This window comes from Bicyclus anynana, chromosome 14 (assembly GCF_947172395.1).
Source record: "Bicyclus anynana chromosome 14, ilBicAnyn1.1, whole genome shotgun sequence".
NCBI classification, from domain to species: Eukaryota; Metazoa; Arthropoda; class Insecta; order Lepidoptera; family Nymphalidae; genus Bicyclus; species Bicyclus anynana.
Genome location: NC_069096.1, coordinates 7,614,979 through 7,632,997, shown reverse-complemented (window position 1 = coordinate 7,632,997; position 18,019 = coordinate 7,614,979). Strand labels below are relative to the sequence as shown.

At 36.4% G+C, this 18,019-nt stretch overlaps 1 protein-coding gene across 3 annotated transcripts in view; it reads left to right on the top strand.

The window, feature by feature from the left end:
• LOC112044442 (protein alan shepard) overlaps window positions 1–18,019 on the top strand; it is a 161,727-nt gene that overhangs the window by 135,202 nt on the left and 8,506 nt on the right. For 2 of the 3 annotated variants that reach the window (XM_024080291.2, XM_052885633.1), the window contains exons 3-6: window positions 13,849–14,126; window positions 15,006–15,064; window positions 15,746–15,870; window positions 17,361–17,555. In XM_024080291.2, coding sequence (XP_023936059.2) covers window positions 13,849–14,126; window positions 15,006–15,064; window positions 15,746–15,870; window positions 17,361–17,555 — 657 coding nt within the window. The remainder of the gene's footprint in view (window positions 1–13,848; window positions 14,127–15,005; window positions 15,065–15,745; window positions 15,871–17,360; window positions 17,556–18,019) is intronic. The other variant, XM_052885632.1, reaches the window with a different exon arrangement.

Here is an 18,019-nt window from a genome sequence, read left to right as displayed (position 1 = left end):
TCATCTCATCATCACGAAATCTCGAAAACCGTTTGACGTAGAAAGATGAAATTTGGCAGACGTCGGCTAAAAACTGATTATGCGTCAGGGCCGGATTAAGGAGGTCTGGGGGCATATAGTAGAATATAATTGATAACGACGAAGTTACTCGACGAAGTATAATGAACATTTCGTGATCACGGATCATCGTCGAAAGAATGCATTAGTCGTTCACATCACATCCATCCAATCATTTATTCCCCGTCATCCGTTGGAATTGTCTAGCGCTCGGGCCCACACTTAACCCTCCTCGCCTCATATTCACGCACGCCGTACCCACAAAGAATATGCTGATATATTTAAATTAATACGACGCGCTCACCAAATTTTTCTGAATGAAATTACCTACACTCGGGACCGTTTTAAGGATCCAATTTTTTGTATATGCAAACGCAACAAAAGTCAGCAGACAGAGCTGTAATATGCTAATACGTAGTTGATTAGGAAACAGCGCACAGCTTGGGATTAAAACTAAAACAAAACGCATACTGCTCAAATCATACCTTTTAATTTTTCGTATGTGGGTTTAAAACAGTATGCCCGAGCGTATAGTAAGTAGGAATACGTACACACTATGAAATTCACACAGTATGTATATATCTACACATGTAGATATAATAGACGTAGCGAGGTAGGGCCAGTTTAGCCCCCCCCCCCCCTCCCTAAATATAATGTATTAATTTAATTTTATACTGAGTAAAGAAAAATATATTATGATAGTATCTTTCTTTTAGATAAAAGCTGGCAGACGCCTGCGTTTTGGTCCTCGTGAAAAGCGGTGTAAACTTTCAACCCTTATTTCACCCGCTTCTATGTATTTCCCCTTTTATGTATTATGTCATATTTACGCGTGTTTTATAAGTTAGTAGTAGTGAACTTATCATTTTATGAAAATATAATGTAATGTGTAATGATTTATATTAAAAATCTTGAATCATAGTATTTTTTCTTCCTTCTATACCTACTACTAGCTGACGCCGCGCGGTTTTACCCGCGTGGTTGCCGTTCCTGTAGGAATACAGATATAATATATAGCCTATAGCCTTCTTCGATAAATGGGCTATCTACCACAGAAAGAAATTTCAAATCGGACCAGTAATTACTGAGATTAGCGCGTTCAATCAAACAAACAAACTCTTCAGCTTTATAATATTAGTATAGATAGATGTAATGATGATATACTTGAATGAAATGTCTAACAAATTGAGACAAACTTACAGACAAAATTAAAATATATATACATAGTATTATAACAAAATTAAAAATATCAATATGCATACAATGCAGTATCTAAGCATCACTATTCGGTATAGGAAGACCTTATAATCTTTTTTTTTGTCAAACATTGCTTTGCAAAATAAATAGTTTTCAAGATATTCAAGAAAATAAACCATTTCGGAGAAAAGGTGGGGGGCCACCTTTTCTCCGAAACTACCAAACCTAAAATTTTGAAACAAATACATAACTTTCTATTTGAAGATTTCCGGAAAACTTCAGAAATATAAAATTTTTTTATATAAAGTTTACTTCTGGGGGGCAAGATGAAAATTTAAAAAAAAAACTCTTTTTAACTGCATCGTGTGATACATCAAACAAACGAACTCGGTAAGAGGATCGTAAATATATTTTTTTTTGTAATTTTTTAAATAATTAGTTTTCAAAATATTTCTCTATTGAGTTCTCGTAAAAGTAAGCTATACGCTTCGACCAGATAATGTTCCCGTAACAAACTCTTATGCGTTGGTTGACTTGGTGGAGATAATAGTTTATTTTAGTACAATGAGGGTAGTCAGCGAGTCCCATATGTGCGACCCTCCAAACATCGTGAAAGTATAAATAAACAAGGCTTGCTGATATCTGTCATCCAAAGAATTAGATTTATTTCCGCCATAGCGGAAGGTGAAGGACCCTAGCCCCTCGGGAGCGGCGACTCACGGAACATTCCTCGCTTAATGTTTTGTGGGTGAATTTTACACTAAATTTAATGTGACTTTGTATTACATTGACGCACAATTTGCTGACTTGAAAACAGGGATACGATTCTTTACTATAATTATAGTTATAATCAGGTATAATTAGAGAGAAAGTTAATACAGTAGGTACGTTTGGATCGACAGAAGGATTTGGAAGGTACGCTAATGAAAAAAAAATATTCACACTGAATATTTTACGTTTTCATAAGCAGATTGCTGCGATATAATAAGCGTTTTGTTAGTGAAACCTTAAATTACGAAAAATTTAATTAAAAGAAATCAAATTTTACGCCGTTTAGGTAATAGTTGCTACTAGTAGTTATAAGCAAGTTACTATTTAAAAAAACTTGATATCCTACTAACTTGTTCGAAGAAAACTTTTTAGTGAATGAAGGCATGACGGAATACGTAAATAAAGAATAATAAAATCCGATAGCCGAAAATTATAAAGGGTGGTGTAAGCAATCTTTATTAAATAAGCAGGGAAAAGTTAAAGTAGAGCAGGTAAATATAGCAAAGGTAAAAGCAAACATTACGAAAATGGCTATTCTACTACAACAACTTTGCGTAGAATTTGGGTCTTAGATAAAAATACATAGCCGAGTTGTATATATTAAATTAAACTTTCTTAATCTGGCTGTCTCACAACATCGTGGACATCTACTAACTATATTACCTCCCTACCAAATTTCAGCTTTATACGTCAAGCGGTTTTCGAAATTTTGTGATGAATAGCTTTTTCGCTTATATATGTATATTAAACAGATATATGTATATTCCTTCACAGTTTGAGACACGTGATATTTAATTTCTTAAAATGCACACAACTGAAAAGTTGGAGGAAAAGTCATAATTAAGGGATTAAAATAAGAAAAAGCAGTAAATATTTTTTTAAGTCCACGTCCACTCACAGCATGCGCTTGTTATGTACTAAGATAAGATGTGCGTGCACGTCTTTGGGTAATGACATAAAATTGTACGTTCTCTAATATGGAGGGGCCCATATATATATATATATATATATATATATATATTCTAACGATTTATATCGGTGCGTTATTCTATTAAAATATTCCCTCACGTCAATGTCGGGTACATGTATATGAAAAGGCAACAGTATCATCCTCGGAACTTGTTCAATATCGTGGATCGCGGGTCGGGTCAGATCGCACTAAAAAAGGGTTTCTGTTCGAAGGGCAAGTGTTTTTTGTTAAATTATGATAATGGCGGAGTGACGTAGGCTCTACCAGCTGTCGATATTTAAATTTGGGAGATCACTGATGTATGTTCCCTTTTTTTGAGACCTTCCTTTTTACCGTCGCAGGAATATAATATTTTTGTCATTTTCTTGTGTTCCGTGAGCCACGATAGCCCAGTGGATATGACTCCTGCCTTCAGGGCATGTACCTCCAACTTTTCAGTTGTGTGCATTTAAGAAATTAATTATCTCGTGTCTCAAACGGTGAAGGAAAACATCGTGAGGAAATCTGCATAGCTGAGAATTTTCTCAATTCTCTGCGTGTGTAAAGTTTGCCAATTCGCATTGGACCAGCGTGGTGGACCATTGGCCTAACCCCTCTCATTTTGAGAGGAGACTCGAGCCGAATATGGTTTGAATGATGATTATGTTCCTAAGTCAAGTTCTAACAAACTTACGTCTTTATCAATCTATCTATTAAACGTCGAATCTTTTCATGTTACCCACACATTTTATTAAAAAACTTTTCATGTTTAGACAACTGTTTAAACAATAAAAACTGCTACATATAAGTGCTATACATGAAGACTATTTGAAGCTATAACAATATCAATATCACATTGTATTCGATACAAATAAGAAGTATACAAACATGCCCATTACAATTACTTAAGCTTATTAAATAAAAAGTCGTTCTGAAAATGAAAGTGGAAAAAAATACGAGGCTTCACTCCCGAGGTAGTCAACACTGAATAGATTTACCGATACGGAGATTGAATGGACGATAAAACAAATGGAGCGCTCAATTTAAATAGATTGAATGGGATTTTTGTTTCATTTCATCAGCGGCGAACGCAGGCAAAGTCTCATATTATTTATTCGTAAATTTCATGCATCTCGTTGAAGAGCAGCAGATGGTTCGCTCCGATTCCGCTCTCCTAATTAAATCGGAACGAAATGGTCATTTTGTGCACAGATACGGATGGGCTTAATGCCTCGGTTTGTGTGACGTGTGTGATGTAGCCAAACATTTGGTAACATCCTGGACTGACCCGCGTATAGTTATCTCCCACTTTTATCGAATGGCTTTATATTTATTTACTTGTGATGCGAACGAATTTTATTTGGCTTAAAAACTTGCAAGACAAAATTAATCTCTGAATGTTACTTTTAATAAAGTGCTATGTTCTATTTTAATATTTATATATAACATTTAGTCAGTTAAAAGATAGATTTGTCCAGTAATGGACGGTGTATTTGGTCGCACTAGCGACGGCCATGTGACGTCGCGCGCCGCACGCACGCGCTACGCTATCGAGCCGGGACCAACTGTTGAGTGCCGCTCTCCCCACCCTCCCCCCTGGCCACCCTCGTGCGTGACGTCATCACATCTCTGACTTGTGTGCGAGCGCGCGACGTCATCACAACTGTGTATGTGTGCGCGATGAATGTGCATGATTGGAACGAGGATAAAGCTTATCCATGGGAAGTCATCGTTGGGTATTCAGTTCATTATTATGGAGTTAAATTAACATTTACATGACGCGATAGCGGCCGCCTGTTTAAATGATTACAATATTATGTTCTTACAACAAGTGTTTATTAAAAAAAATACTATTAAGTAGTAAAACTTCAATAGTTCAATTAATTAATGCCCGCGGCTTTACCCGCGTGAACTAAGACGTTTTTTTGAGCCGTCTGAGCTTTTTAGTTTATCCGAATAAAAAGTATGTAGCTCGTTGTGTTTGTACAAATTTTTATCGAAATCGGTTCATTAGTTTTTCCTTGAGCAACAAACGTTGATACATTCAACACAAACTTTAATTTTTGGTAACTTACGTCTTCCATAATAAAGTAGGTACATCGTAAGTTCTTTAAGTTGGTATACTACTCATAATTTAGATTTTATTATGTATTAAGAAATGCATATTCTTAACGAGTTCTTTAAAATGCGGGAAAGGAACGTGGGTGTGAAAATATTAACTCAGCCAGCACTTGGAAAAGATATTAATTCAAAAACTTACCTACACAAGTCTCCGCTTGCGTGGTTGCTATAGAGTTAAGATTTAATTAAAACTTTTTACAAGCTTGTGCTGCTTTATATTCGAAAAAATATTATATATTAAATAACAGGTGGTTTTATGAAAAAAGGAACGTGAAAAATCTCTAAACAAGGTCACTCAGATACTAAACTACACTTCATTTGCGGTACGGCGTTCTCTCTATACAAACTGCGATAGGCAATGCCCTTGTGCGGAGACGAGAGCACTTTAGCTAACCCTCCAGCAAGCCCTAGCTATCCTGCGCTCTGCACTCAACAATACATTTGCGACAAAGGCTCTCAAATTTTCACCTGTTTTATTTTTGTGTTGACAAGTCGACGGTTACTTGACAATGCTGAAAAGACCATTTAGACTGATTCTTACCTTTTAAAATATTATTTTAATCACTTATTAAGTTATAAAATTGAGGCTACGTTAATCAATATTGTTTACTATTTTAGAATGTAAGCTATCGGGATTCTCTTCCATAATTCTTAAAATAGAAATCTACTAAAATAGCTAATTGGTGACAGAATATGCTTGACCGAGTTAAGCCACTTTTCGATATTTTAGCATTACTTTCCTCTAGTCTAGACTTCTAAAGTTTATTCTTCCAGTTAAAAGCTCTAAGTTGAGTCTTCATTACGAAAAATAATAAGAAAAAATCCATGAAATGGGTTTTCCTGAAATCGATTATAGTTAACTTAAAACTATCATCATAGTTCATCATTATAATGATGATGATGATGAACTTACAGTTAACTTGATCATTTACATCATGACAACAAATAATAATATTAAATCATTCGAAATAAATCGGTTTACATCTCATGGCAGAGGTGAGTCAATATATATAACCATTTGACCTTTTCGATTGCCGGAAACCGGAAAAGGCAAAGACCGTGTGTATACAGTTTATTAAAAGTGAAACACAATACAAAGTCACTTGCTTTGTAAATTACTCTTCATTTTACCTGCGTTCTCCCTTCATAAACTGCCGTAATACTGAAGCAAGGACCCTTTAGCTAACCCTCCCATAGCTGGAAGCCCTAGCTATCCTGCCGCCCTGCACTCAACAATTCACTATACGATGGTGACAACGACACTCAAATTTTCACTTGTTTTCTAAAGCGTGTCAACAAGTTAGGAGTTACTTCAAACGCCAAAAAGACCCGTTTGTTGTTAACAAGAATTTATCTCATCTACTCGTATAACAATTTGCGTAATGTAAGCTAAATGGTTTTCCATTTTATTGATGAGATGATTGATGATTTAAGAAAGTTGTTGTGAAATTGTTTTATTTTTGTTTTTAAGCCTTGATATAAACTGAGGGGTGTCAAAATTGTCTGTCTCGTTCCGATTCTAACTGAGTGAAACGAGTATATAAATGATTGGTTTCTTAAAAAGACGACTGAATCTGAAATAGATTGTACTTATTGTATATATGATGGAAAGAATTTCTGACATAAAACTCATTCCAGCTGATTTCCCAAGTATCGAAAGGATTTTGAAAGAGTTTAATTTTACATATTACATTATTATTTATGGCGGATATAATATACTAGCTGACACCGCGCGGTTTCACCCGCGTGGTGCCCGTTTCCGTGGGAATACGGGGATAATATATAGCCTATAGCCTTCCTTGATAAATGGGCTACTTAACACTGAAAGAATTTTTCAAATCGAACCAGTATAGATACATACTAGCATGGGTACTTACTTCAAAGACAAAACGGTAGTATTTGCTATAGAAAAAGTTTCAAAAATGTGCGTTTTAGTTAACCTAAATGTGCAAGAACTGATAATTTAAATCTAAAGATTTACGCTGTAGGTTACCTACCTAATTTACCTAATTAATATAACAAGATGTTAATACAGAATATCTAACTATCCTATAGGATCCTATACCCAAAAAATAATTACAAAAATATGAAAAGAACGACTGAGAAAAATATCAAGTAAAAAGTATGTCATACTTATCATACAAACAGAAAATAAACTAAAGAAGCAATGGATTCCGACGATTTTAAAACCCCTCGCTAGATATATTTCCTTCTAACGTATAAAAGTCTAATACTCATATAACAAGCACAAAATTTGATTGCAAAAAGTCTTCAGTCTTGAAGTTGATCCTCTTGCAAGATATTCAAATAGAGATACATTTTCCATTCTGATGCTTACGGTGGACAAATAAAGATTTTGTATTTAGTATTTGTACGAAGAAACATATGAATTCAAATTTAAACTGCATATGAATTTCAGAAGAATTGTACAATTCATTTTTAACATTTTATGAATAGGTTAATTCCTACAAGTGAGCAATCCAAATGGTATCTTCCCACTTTTTTAACTCAGCATATACTATGGACTGACGGCCTCCGTGGCGCAGTGGTATGCGCGGTGGATTTACATAACGGAGGTCCTGGGTTCGATCCCCGGCTGGGTCGATTGAGATTTTCTTAATTGGTCCAGGTCTGGCTGGTGGGAGGTTTCGGCCGTGGCTAGTTACCACCCTACCGACAAAGACTTTTAGTGTTACGGTACGATGTCGTGTAGAAACCGAAAAGGGGTGGTGGATTTTCATCCTCCTCCTAACAAGTTAGCCCGCTTCCATCTTAGACTGCATCATCACTTAAAATCAGGTGAGATTGTAGTCAAGGGCTAACTTGTAAAGATTACAAAAAAAAGAAGAAAAAAAAAGGAGTCTACCTAAAAAACTAGGTAGGTAGAAAATGACTTTTCTTCAGTACCTTCTCATATTATTACCCCTAGAATAATTTTGCTATAAGTATTTAAAATTTGCTTTTGTCTACGGCATCACTTTAATGGAAATATTGTTAATCAAATCAATGTCCATTAGATACTTTCTAATCCTCAGGAGTATGCTCGTCTGTAAGGAACCTCTTCTATAAGTAAGACAACGCAAGCAGTTAAGCTGTAAAGGAAAGATCAAACAAGGAAACAAACACAAATTCCAATTTGTAATAGTTAATAACAAAATTTGCTATTTCAGATGTATTTGTTTTATTTTGGATTCCGAGGAAACAATACCTGTTCGTCGTCTAACATTTTTGTTTTTAGCAAGCGTTTACTTTTCAAATGAGATAAGATTACCTACCTGTAAAATTAATTCCTAAAGTTAAATGCGAGATTCTTTCCTCAAATTATTTTCGAAGACCCGTCCGTATAACACGAAACGAAATAAATTAAGGAGTTTTTCTGAGAACCCACCTACCTACAAATATTCTTTGAATGAGCGCTGTCAAAAGTTTGCGACGCGTTTACGAAGTCATGATTGGATATCATCAAGCAATGACACTTCCTCCTCCGCTTTACCATAAACCTTCTATAGGTACGGAATGACATCCTATTTATCATATAATTTCACTTGTATTACGTTCACATAACAATACATACCTAAATGAAAAAAGGGGGAGCGTGAACAAAGTTGTTTAACTTCATAATAAGTAATAACGTTTTGTTCTAACTATATTAATTCTTCTAAATATCTCATGAACTTTATACGGATAAGAAAGAATTTTGCTCCAGGGTCGGATTAAGGAGGTCTAAGGGCGTGCGACCACTAATTCTATGTAGGTACTTAAATAATTTAACCTAATTGCCAACTCTAAAACGCTATTTCCATCAGAATAATATTATAGTACATTATGATATAAGTGTGGTAAGTTGAAAATTACAGCCGAGGCGATATTGCTAAGGAAGCAGAGGCTGTAATTATCAAAGCGCACGTATGTCATACGACGTTTTATAACACATTTGCTCGTAAAGTATCTCTTATTTCAACAATTTCAATTGTAATGTATCTCATTACAATATAAACTTTTGCAATTAAAACCAACTACTTGAAATATCGTGTTATAAAAATTTGATACGATAACATACCTATCAAAGTTTATCAGAATATAGAAATATTATCCAAGAATTTAGGTAGGTAATCCAATCGCATAATACCAAGAACAACTCAAATTCAAATAAACTAAACTTTTACCTCATATTTCCTAGCCAAGATCAAACTTTTAAACTCGATTGCAGATAAAGCAGTTTGAATCAAGCTAAAATGTCCAATTTTGACATCATTTTAGCAAAAGTTTTAGTAATAAAACTAACGCGGAAGTTATCCGAATGTCGTAAAAGTAGATGATTCACGTTGGTTACAAAGTGGTCAGACTTTTTCGATTTTATAGACGGAGTTTGTATGAACACGTTAGATCATGATCATATCATCATCATCATCATCATTATCAACCGATGGACGTCCACTGCTGGACATGGCATGGACTTCCAAACAAAACGGTCTCGAGCCGCCAGCATCCAGCGGCTCCCTTCAAGCCGCTTGATGTCTTCGATCCACCTAGTGAGGGGTCGACCAACACTGCGCGTTCCGGTGCGGGGCCGCAATTCCAGCACCTTGGGTCCCCAACTTTCATCGGCTCTTCGAACTATGTGGCCTGCCCATGCCACTTCAGCTTCGCAACTCGCTGAGCTATGTCAGTGACATTGGTTCGTCTGCGGATCTCCTCATTTCTGATTCGATCACGCAGAGAAACTCCAACCATAGCTCGCTCCATCGCCCGCTGAGTATATCATATTTTCAAAAATAAATAGGGTTCATTCATAAAACTTCACTAATATAAAAAATTACCTTAGATATTGTTTACATGATCATTGATTTTTGAGTTTGAGTTTTTGATTATTGAGTTTTGGGTAACCTCTAGCGAGGCAGGTTCTATAGAAGGTATTGGTCCGAGGCTGAAAGTGGAAGATAATTTATATCTTAATTCATATTTACAGCTATCATAAAGAGTTTAGTAAAAGCAGACACATTAGTACGAATGTACGAACGCTTACGCCTTCCATTCTTGGCGACCGTGACGCGCGACCGCGACTTGCGACCGCGTGACCCACTGCTTAGCATGAAGTTATATGTAGCACTAAACAAAGCCCGAGACCTTGTCGCGCGACCACTATACTAAGCAGTGATACTATAGGATACTAAGCAGTGGGTCGTGCGACCCTATCGCAGTCGCAGGTCGCGGTCGCACGTCGCAATCGCCAAGAACGGAAGGCTTACCTTTAGAATATTAAGGATAGGTGTAGGTAAGTATTAGAATAGATAGAAACAACAATGCGTAAGTTCAAAGTACTGGTAGCTATTACGAATATGCTTACACGCGCTATCTCACGCTCGTCGTACTAGCGACACCACATTTTATGGATTTAATATGTTAACTTAATGCAAATAAACACAACACGTAGATTTGTAGTCCTCTATAGACACTAATGGTGCGAATAAATTTCCTTCCACAATACGTTTCGTTTATCCCTTTCAGCGATCGATCGTTGACTCCTAAGCCTGAATTTATATTAGATCCTGAAATGCTATATTGCTTTCTTTAAAAGGCAAAACAACTTCGGTCAGTTATCGTCAGGGATCCGTAGAACATTTTTTACAACCGATTACTATCAAGTTAATTTTTCGTGAGTAGCTTCATCTCGATGAGACGATTAACTTTTTTATTTACGAAAATTCTTGATTCTGGTAGCTAGCTGAGTTACCAGGAAATAAAATAACTTGATAGTAATCAGTTGTAAAAAAATGTACTTATTGTTAACAAAAAAAGAAAGTTCTATTTTTGTTATCTATACTAATATTATAAAGAGGTAAAGTATTGTAGGGGGTAATCTCTGGATCTACTGAACCGATTTTGAAAATCCTTTTACCACTAGAAAACCACGTTATTTGTGAGTATATTTTAAGGGCGATAACCACTAAGTACAGGAGAGATTAATTTTAGTCTGTGTCGGACATACCCTGCCCACAAGCCGGGTCATGTCAGTCCAGAGGGTTTTTTATATTTTATGTCGTGGGAACGGGAACTACGCGGGTGAAACCGCGGGGCGTCGGCTGGTCTTTAATATATGTAAATAGATTCTAATGCAGTTACCACATGTAACTTTGCTTTATCAATTAAAAAAAAAAACTCCAAAATATTGGGATTGTTTTACATAGTAAATAGTAAATAATAACTGTTTTATTTCATTAGAAATACACTATAGAATCACATTTCTCTGTCTAAAACTATTCGTCAAATGTATGAAGGATTATGACAAATCCCCCGACACTTTCATCACTCAATCCGTCGAGACGAGCAGGACTTTGTAGGGGAATGAAATCACTCCAAGAAACTGAAAGGCAGATTCATTACTATTGCAATCCTATTATAATGACTTTTACATGATGATGATCTATGAAGTCTTATGAAGCTAGGTATCTACATGTGAAACCTGAAGAATCACTTAATTGAATTCAAAATCCTTAATGATGCCGGACTTAAAGGAGATGTCTAGGGTTAAAAAAACATACATACAGCCGAACGTAGAACCTCCTCCTTTTTGGAAGTTGGTTAAAAATAGGAAAAGGCTAATCTATACTATTATTATAAAGAGGTAAAGTTTGTGGTGTTATAGGGGGTAATCTCTGGATCTACTGAAACGACTTTGAAAATTATTTTATTACTAAAAAGCTCCGTTAGTTGTGAGTGTCATAGGCTACAGTTTATCCCCATATTCTCATGGGAACGGGAACTACGCAGGTGAAACCGCAGGGCGTCGGCTAGTTTAAGAACATTTTTTTTGAGAACCGTTATGATACGTGGAGTAGTTCCCTTTCACATAATAAATACGAATGTAAAATATAACTTATGTTACTTGCTGATGATGTAGCTTTTCATTGGTAAAAGAATAAGTATAAATCGGTTCAGTAGTTTCCAACTCTATTCGTAATAAACAACCAAACAAAAAAAAATCTTACATCTTTATAGAACTAGTTTAGTTAAAGTATGTCCACTCCTCCATCTATTTAAACTACTGTATTTGAAAATCGATTTATATGGGGTCCCTGAGCAACAACAAAAAACTACGTATGTATTCTACATTCTTCGTGGTAATCAAGAACGTGACTCCTTGATTACCACTACTTCCTGCATTGCAGATAGAATGTTGCTAGTTTGGCCTGATAACTGTTTGCTCGGAGATGTGTATTGAACCCACTTGTAGTGCTACCAACCTTACTGAATAGTAGAATTGCTGTTTTTACAATTTTTTTTTACAATTCATGTTGCAGACAGCAGCACAAAACCACAGGTGAAACGTAGCCATTATGAATGACGTCACTTTTCTGTGTTTCGGTGGCAAAATTTTACGTAGATATTTTTAATTTATTGGATTTTTAATGACGGGACAAATTGAAATTAGTTTAAGATACTTCAATAATCATGTTTAAGCCTTAGGTTTAAGCACTATTTAAAAAAGAGGCAAGTACCCTATGCTTTTTAGTAGCTCAGTTTCATAAGGTTGGCAACACTGCCCGTATCTCTCGCTTACGGCGTGCGAGTCGATTAAGGCGCGTGCTCGGAATCGGCATGCGTTCATTACCCGTCCCTATTCATTACCTGCCAGCTAAATAACTAATGACTTGATCCTTTGCACGTCTCTACCCTAGCAGTCGCTATTTTTCAATACCCACTAACCTTCCTTGTTGATTTATTAAACTTATTTGTGAACATCTGTTAGATACACGTCCAATAATAGCTAAGCTTCGTCTACCCTTGATGTTATCCTGTAGGTGGAATTTCGGTCCACTTAAAGTAAGTTTTTAACTAGGGTTTAATTTGTGCAAATCTTCTCCTCCAGTATAGGTGTTCTCAATATCATCATCATTATTAACAGCTGATGGACGTCCACTGCTGGACAGCCTCTTGCAACCCGCTTGATATCCTAAGTCCGATCAATACCACGCTTGCACGGTGGTCGTTATTCCAGTACCTTGGGAACCTAACGTCCTATGACTCTTCGCACGAAGTGGCCTACCCATTGCCACTTCAGCTTCGCGACTCGCTGAGCTATAGGTAGTCTACGTTATGAATAATGCGACCCATTTCGTGAAGATAAAGTCGACCAGTCGCACTGAACACGAAATATCGCCCTCTCTTTTGTTGTGATAGAAAGAAAGCGAGAGCAATATTTCCGGCTCGGCCGCCATTAATCGACTGTCCTTTTCTCTTTACTAAATTTATATCGTGGGTCGCATATTAGGCTTACAGGGTATGCAGTGCATTTATGCATCTATGAAGTGCACGCCACTGATACGAACATTATTTTTAGTAGAATATTTTCGTGCATGAATTTCTAAAAACAGTCCTCTATTGGCCTTAGGATAGCTATTTTTAAATTGTAATAATTTCAAAATCAAATCTTTAGTTTAACAGAAGTCTCGTTCATAGCTTGCTACATGTTGTGCTACCTTCTACTAAGTACCTTTATAATAAAAACATCTATTGAACCCTTATAAAAGCCCTTGAAAAAACCAGAGGATAAAAAAGTAATCTTAAAAGAAAAAAAACGTCGGGTCGCTCGACATAAGTGATAACTTTAACCTGCTGCCGTATGCGTGAGGAAGGGAAGACAGAGTGGCGCCGTAACGCGTTACGTGACGAAGCGGTTTACCCTCCCATCAATCACAATATTAGCAATAGCCATCGATAGTCGCGAACACAAGACGTCAAGCGTAATGTAGGCGTTAATATTACAGTACACCGGCGCGACCATGGGCGGCGGTTGCGGCACTGGCACGCGGGTGCCCACGGCGGCGTCCCCCGCCAACACCGCGTCCAGCTCTTCATCCAACTCGGCGGGCGGCACTCGCTCCACCAGCCTCAGCACCGCGCCGCCGCCGCCCGCGTCCTCGGCCTCCACCACCGGCGCGTCGGGCGAGCAGCTCAGTCGCACCAACCTCTACATACGCGGCCTAAGCCAGAACACCACCGACAAGGACCTCGTGCAAATGTGCCAGATGTGAGTCTCATCTGTTTTTGTATGACTAGAATATATTATAATCATCGTTATCACGGTTAACAGCCGATTACAGGGTCACGTCTTGTTACAAGAGAAGGGAATTGACATGCGTTTCTAATAAGAACAGCGAAGATGTGGAATGTCCTTCCGGCTTCTGGGTATCCTAACACTTTGTGCACCTTCAAGGCAAGAGTGAATAGGCATTTTCTAGATCAACCTGGACATCATCATTGCTTTCCACCACGTATGATTGTAGTAAAGTCTATTAAGAATAAAAAAGGGGATATATAGCTGCTTTAATGCGAGTCGGTACAGGTCGGCAGATTAAAGTCGTATATAACTTGACCTTCAGATTATAATGATGTCCTAAATCCAGGACTGATTTTTCGCAAACAACCCTACGGCAGATGTTACGAGTATTAGCAGGGTTATTATGTATCTCGGTGTACCATTAAAATAATGAGTCATTACATCGGTTTTTATTGTATTTTCGTTTTTGTAAACCTTCAACACTGTGTTTTCAACAAAGTGACATAATTATTGTGTTAAGTAGGTCCCTAATGTGGCATTAGTAAAGAAGCAAGTACTCGTAGTAACTTTATTTTACTAAAAAACCATTATTTACGTAATTTCGTTGAAATAATCATGTTAGATGACCACAAAAACGAAGGTACGATGATAAACGATGTAGTGACTTATTATTTGAATGCTACACTGAGATACTTTATAACCCTGCTGATAGGGGATCCAAATATAAGAAAAGAGACCTGGCCCTGTAATATACTGTTTAAAGAGGTTATTGAAGATGATGGTGATGATTAAAATATATTTTATTATTGATTTTTTTGAAGTGAGTTCTAACAACGTGATCGTTTTCAGGTATGGCAACATTATTTCAACAAAAGCAATATTGGATAAAAATACGAATAAATGTAAAGGTAATCAACATTCATAAGCATTCGCCTTAATTACACTACCATAGATTTCTTCCAATCTACAACATACCCGTATTTACTTCTAGAAATGTTTTTACTGTGCATATCCACGTATGTATTTAAAATTACGTTATGTATTTACTCGTATACTGAGATGTATTGTTCATTGAGGAAAATATTTGTAACTGAATTTATATTAATATTTTCTAGAATACCATATACCTTCATTAAACTAATTCATCTATGGTGAGATTTTTTCCAATATATGCACGAACACTAGTTTCAAACTTAAATATGATTTACAACATTCTCATACTAAAAATACTTGTGTATCTGCCATATGTATTAATTTTATTAGTTTGTCATTGTCAAATATCACCATTTTTGCACTACGGCACGGAAGAATTTTAAGTATATAATATTATATATTTTTTGAAAGAGAACGCACGTAATATCTCTCACAAAGTTATTCTTTTCCTCACCTATCATTGCTATTTTGTAAGCTAAATCATTAGCTGGACATTTCGAACTTGTCTTATAATTAGTTGTATGTACTTTGAGATTTTTTAGATCATTAAGTATATTGAGCATGTATCATCGAATCTATAAACCAATTTGAGTTCCTCTTTACTTTCGCCTGTCGACCCCCATCACTATACATCTGTTTCATTTTTGTATCCACAGGTTACGGTTTTGTAGATTTCGAAACAATCGCGTCAGCGGAGGCCGCAGTAAAAGGATTACAAGCCAAAGGTGTTCAGGCCCAGATGGCTAAAGTGGGTATCTGGTTCCTGCGTAGACTGAACCGTGTACGTTGTGCATGCAAGTAATACTATTATGACTAACCGCCTGCTCCCTATCCGCTCATCCGATATCACTGTAAGATCGACGGTAATTGGTCCATTATATCATGTATTGAAATCAGTAACAAGATTACTTCCTTTATCCTGTTATTATACCTCATTTAAATTCTTCTCGAGTTCAATAACTGACTGCATATATTTAGTTCATCGAGTTTTATACAAAACGACGCTGTGACTATTAAGACTATCCTTGTTTTTAGTTGATTTCTTAACTAAGAGAATATTTGTGTTTAAATAAAAATAATATTCCGTAGAAACTAATCCAACATCAATTATAAAGTTATCATTTTGTACAGGATTAGTGACCCCACCGACCCGCCCCGGTCCAGTCCTATAATCCGCCTACCCTTACTTATAGCTTTAGTATTTACCCCAGTTTTTATTAAAGAAATTCTATAACGTCCAAAAGAGCATTTGAAAGTAAAATCGTGTTCTCTAATTTGTTGTAAATGTTTTGCTAGATTTGAGTTTCCTATGCATATAGTAGCATCAGTATCCTTACATATTTGGAAGTCAATATTTAGATAACGAGTAAGTCACGTAATGACGATAGATGTTTGGATCCTATTTAGCTTGATGTAGGTCCAGAGTTCAGATCGTTCACATTAAATGGGCTATTAACAATGGCAAGGAAGTTGGTATTGAAAACGTATGTAATTCATTCATTTGTCAGTTTAATCTGGGGCCATCGCCAGATAGTTTGGTCTCTGCGTAAACAGAACTATGTGACGCTAGCGTTGTAAGTATTTACCCCTTTCAATGGTACGCCAACTCAGCGCAAATAACGCTTACTTACTTCAAACATTGTTTCATCCTGTTAATTCTATACTATTATCGTTTGCTTCAGCGTTATAACAATGTATTTCGCTACTGGGCTCTGGGTATTTCTATGCTTTCAATATTAAATTAGTGTGTATGCGACTTTAACAAGCTTAATAAACTCTTATGCTGATGTATATGCCCATGTCGTTGATAACACCTACATAATAATAATACTATAGCATATTAGATCCAATCCGCTGATTTACGTCACAGCTGGCTTCAGTGTCTAGATAATCTACGCTAGCTTCAAGCTACATATCAGTTTACTCTGAATTAACCTTGGGTTCCTTGAGAAATACTAATAGAATAATTGGTGCAGTAGTGTTTTCAATTGAACATTTTTATACTATTCCAGATAAATTTAGAACGTTCTTCTTCTTCTCAATTAGTTTTGTTTTTATCATTCAAATAATTAAAAAAGACATTGAAATTCACAATTGATTACACTTTTAAAATTTCATAAAGTTAATTGCCAGACACATTAATTGAATTTCGTAAATTTTTCAAGCTGCTGTAAAAGACAAAGATCTCATTAGATTTCCAAGATACAGAAACTAATACAGATTTAGTGGAACATCAGAATGTATGCTTGAACCGATTCGTTGGGTTTCCAGCAACAGGAGCAGGATCCGACCAATCTGTACATGGCCAACTTGCCACCGCACTTCAAGGAGAACGATGTGGACCAACTGTTGGCCAAGTTCGGCCAGGTCGTGTCCACGAGGATCCTGCGAGATACCCATGGACACAGCAAAGGAGTTGGCTTCGCGAGAATGGAGTCTAGAGAGAAATGCGAGCAGATTATCCAGGTACATATTTTTACACGGCACATAATTATTTCAAAGAAACCGATATACTTCAGTGTCTTAAGGTGTTGGAATGGCGATCCTGCAACGGAAAGCGCAGTATTGGTTAATTTTGACTGAATATATTAACGACATAAACATGTCGCAGTCAAAGGATTAATAAAAAGTGACTTTAGAAAAGTGAGAGCGGCATAGTTTCTTTTTGTTATGAATTCCCAACTAAGGCCTACGTCCAACAGGATATCTATCAGTTGATATGATGAACTCAATCAAGGTGGGAAAACGTTGTGCAAATGAATATGTATTTTTATTTAAAACTCACATAATGACGGATTTTTTTGACAATTTTTCATGCCGATTGGTTATCCGAACAATAAACTGCCACAAAATTCCTAGACTCAGCAGTAACCGCGTTACGATCAGTCGGTTCTATTTTTATCTATATTAATATTATAAAGAGGAAAAGT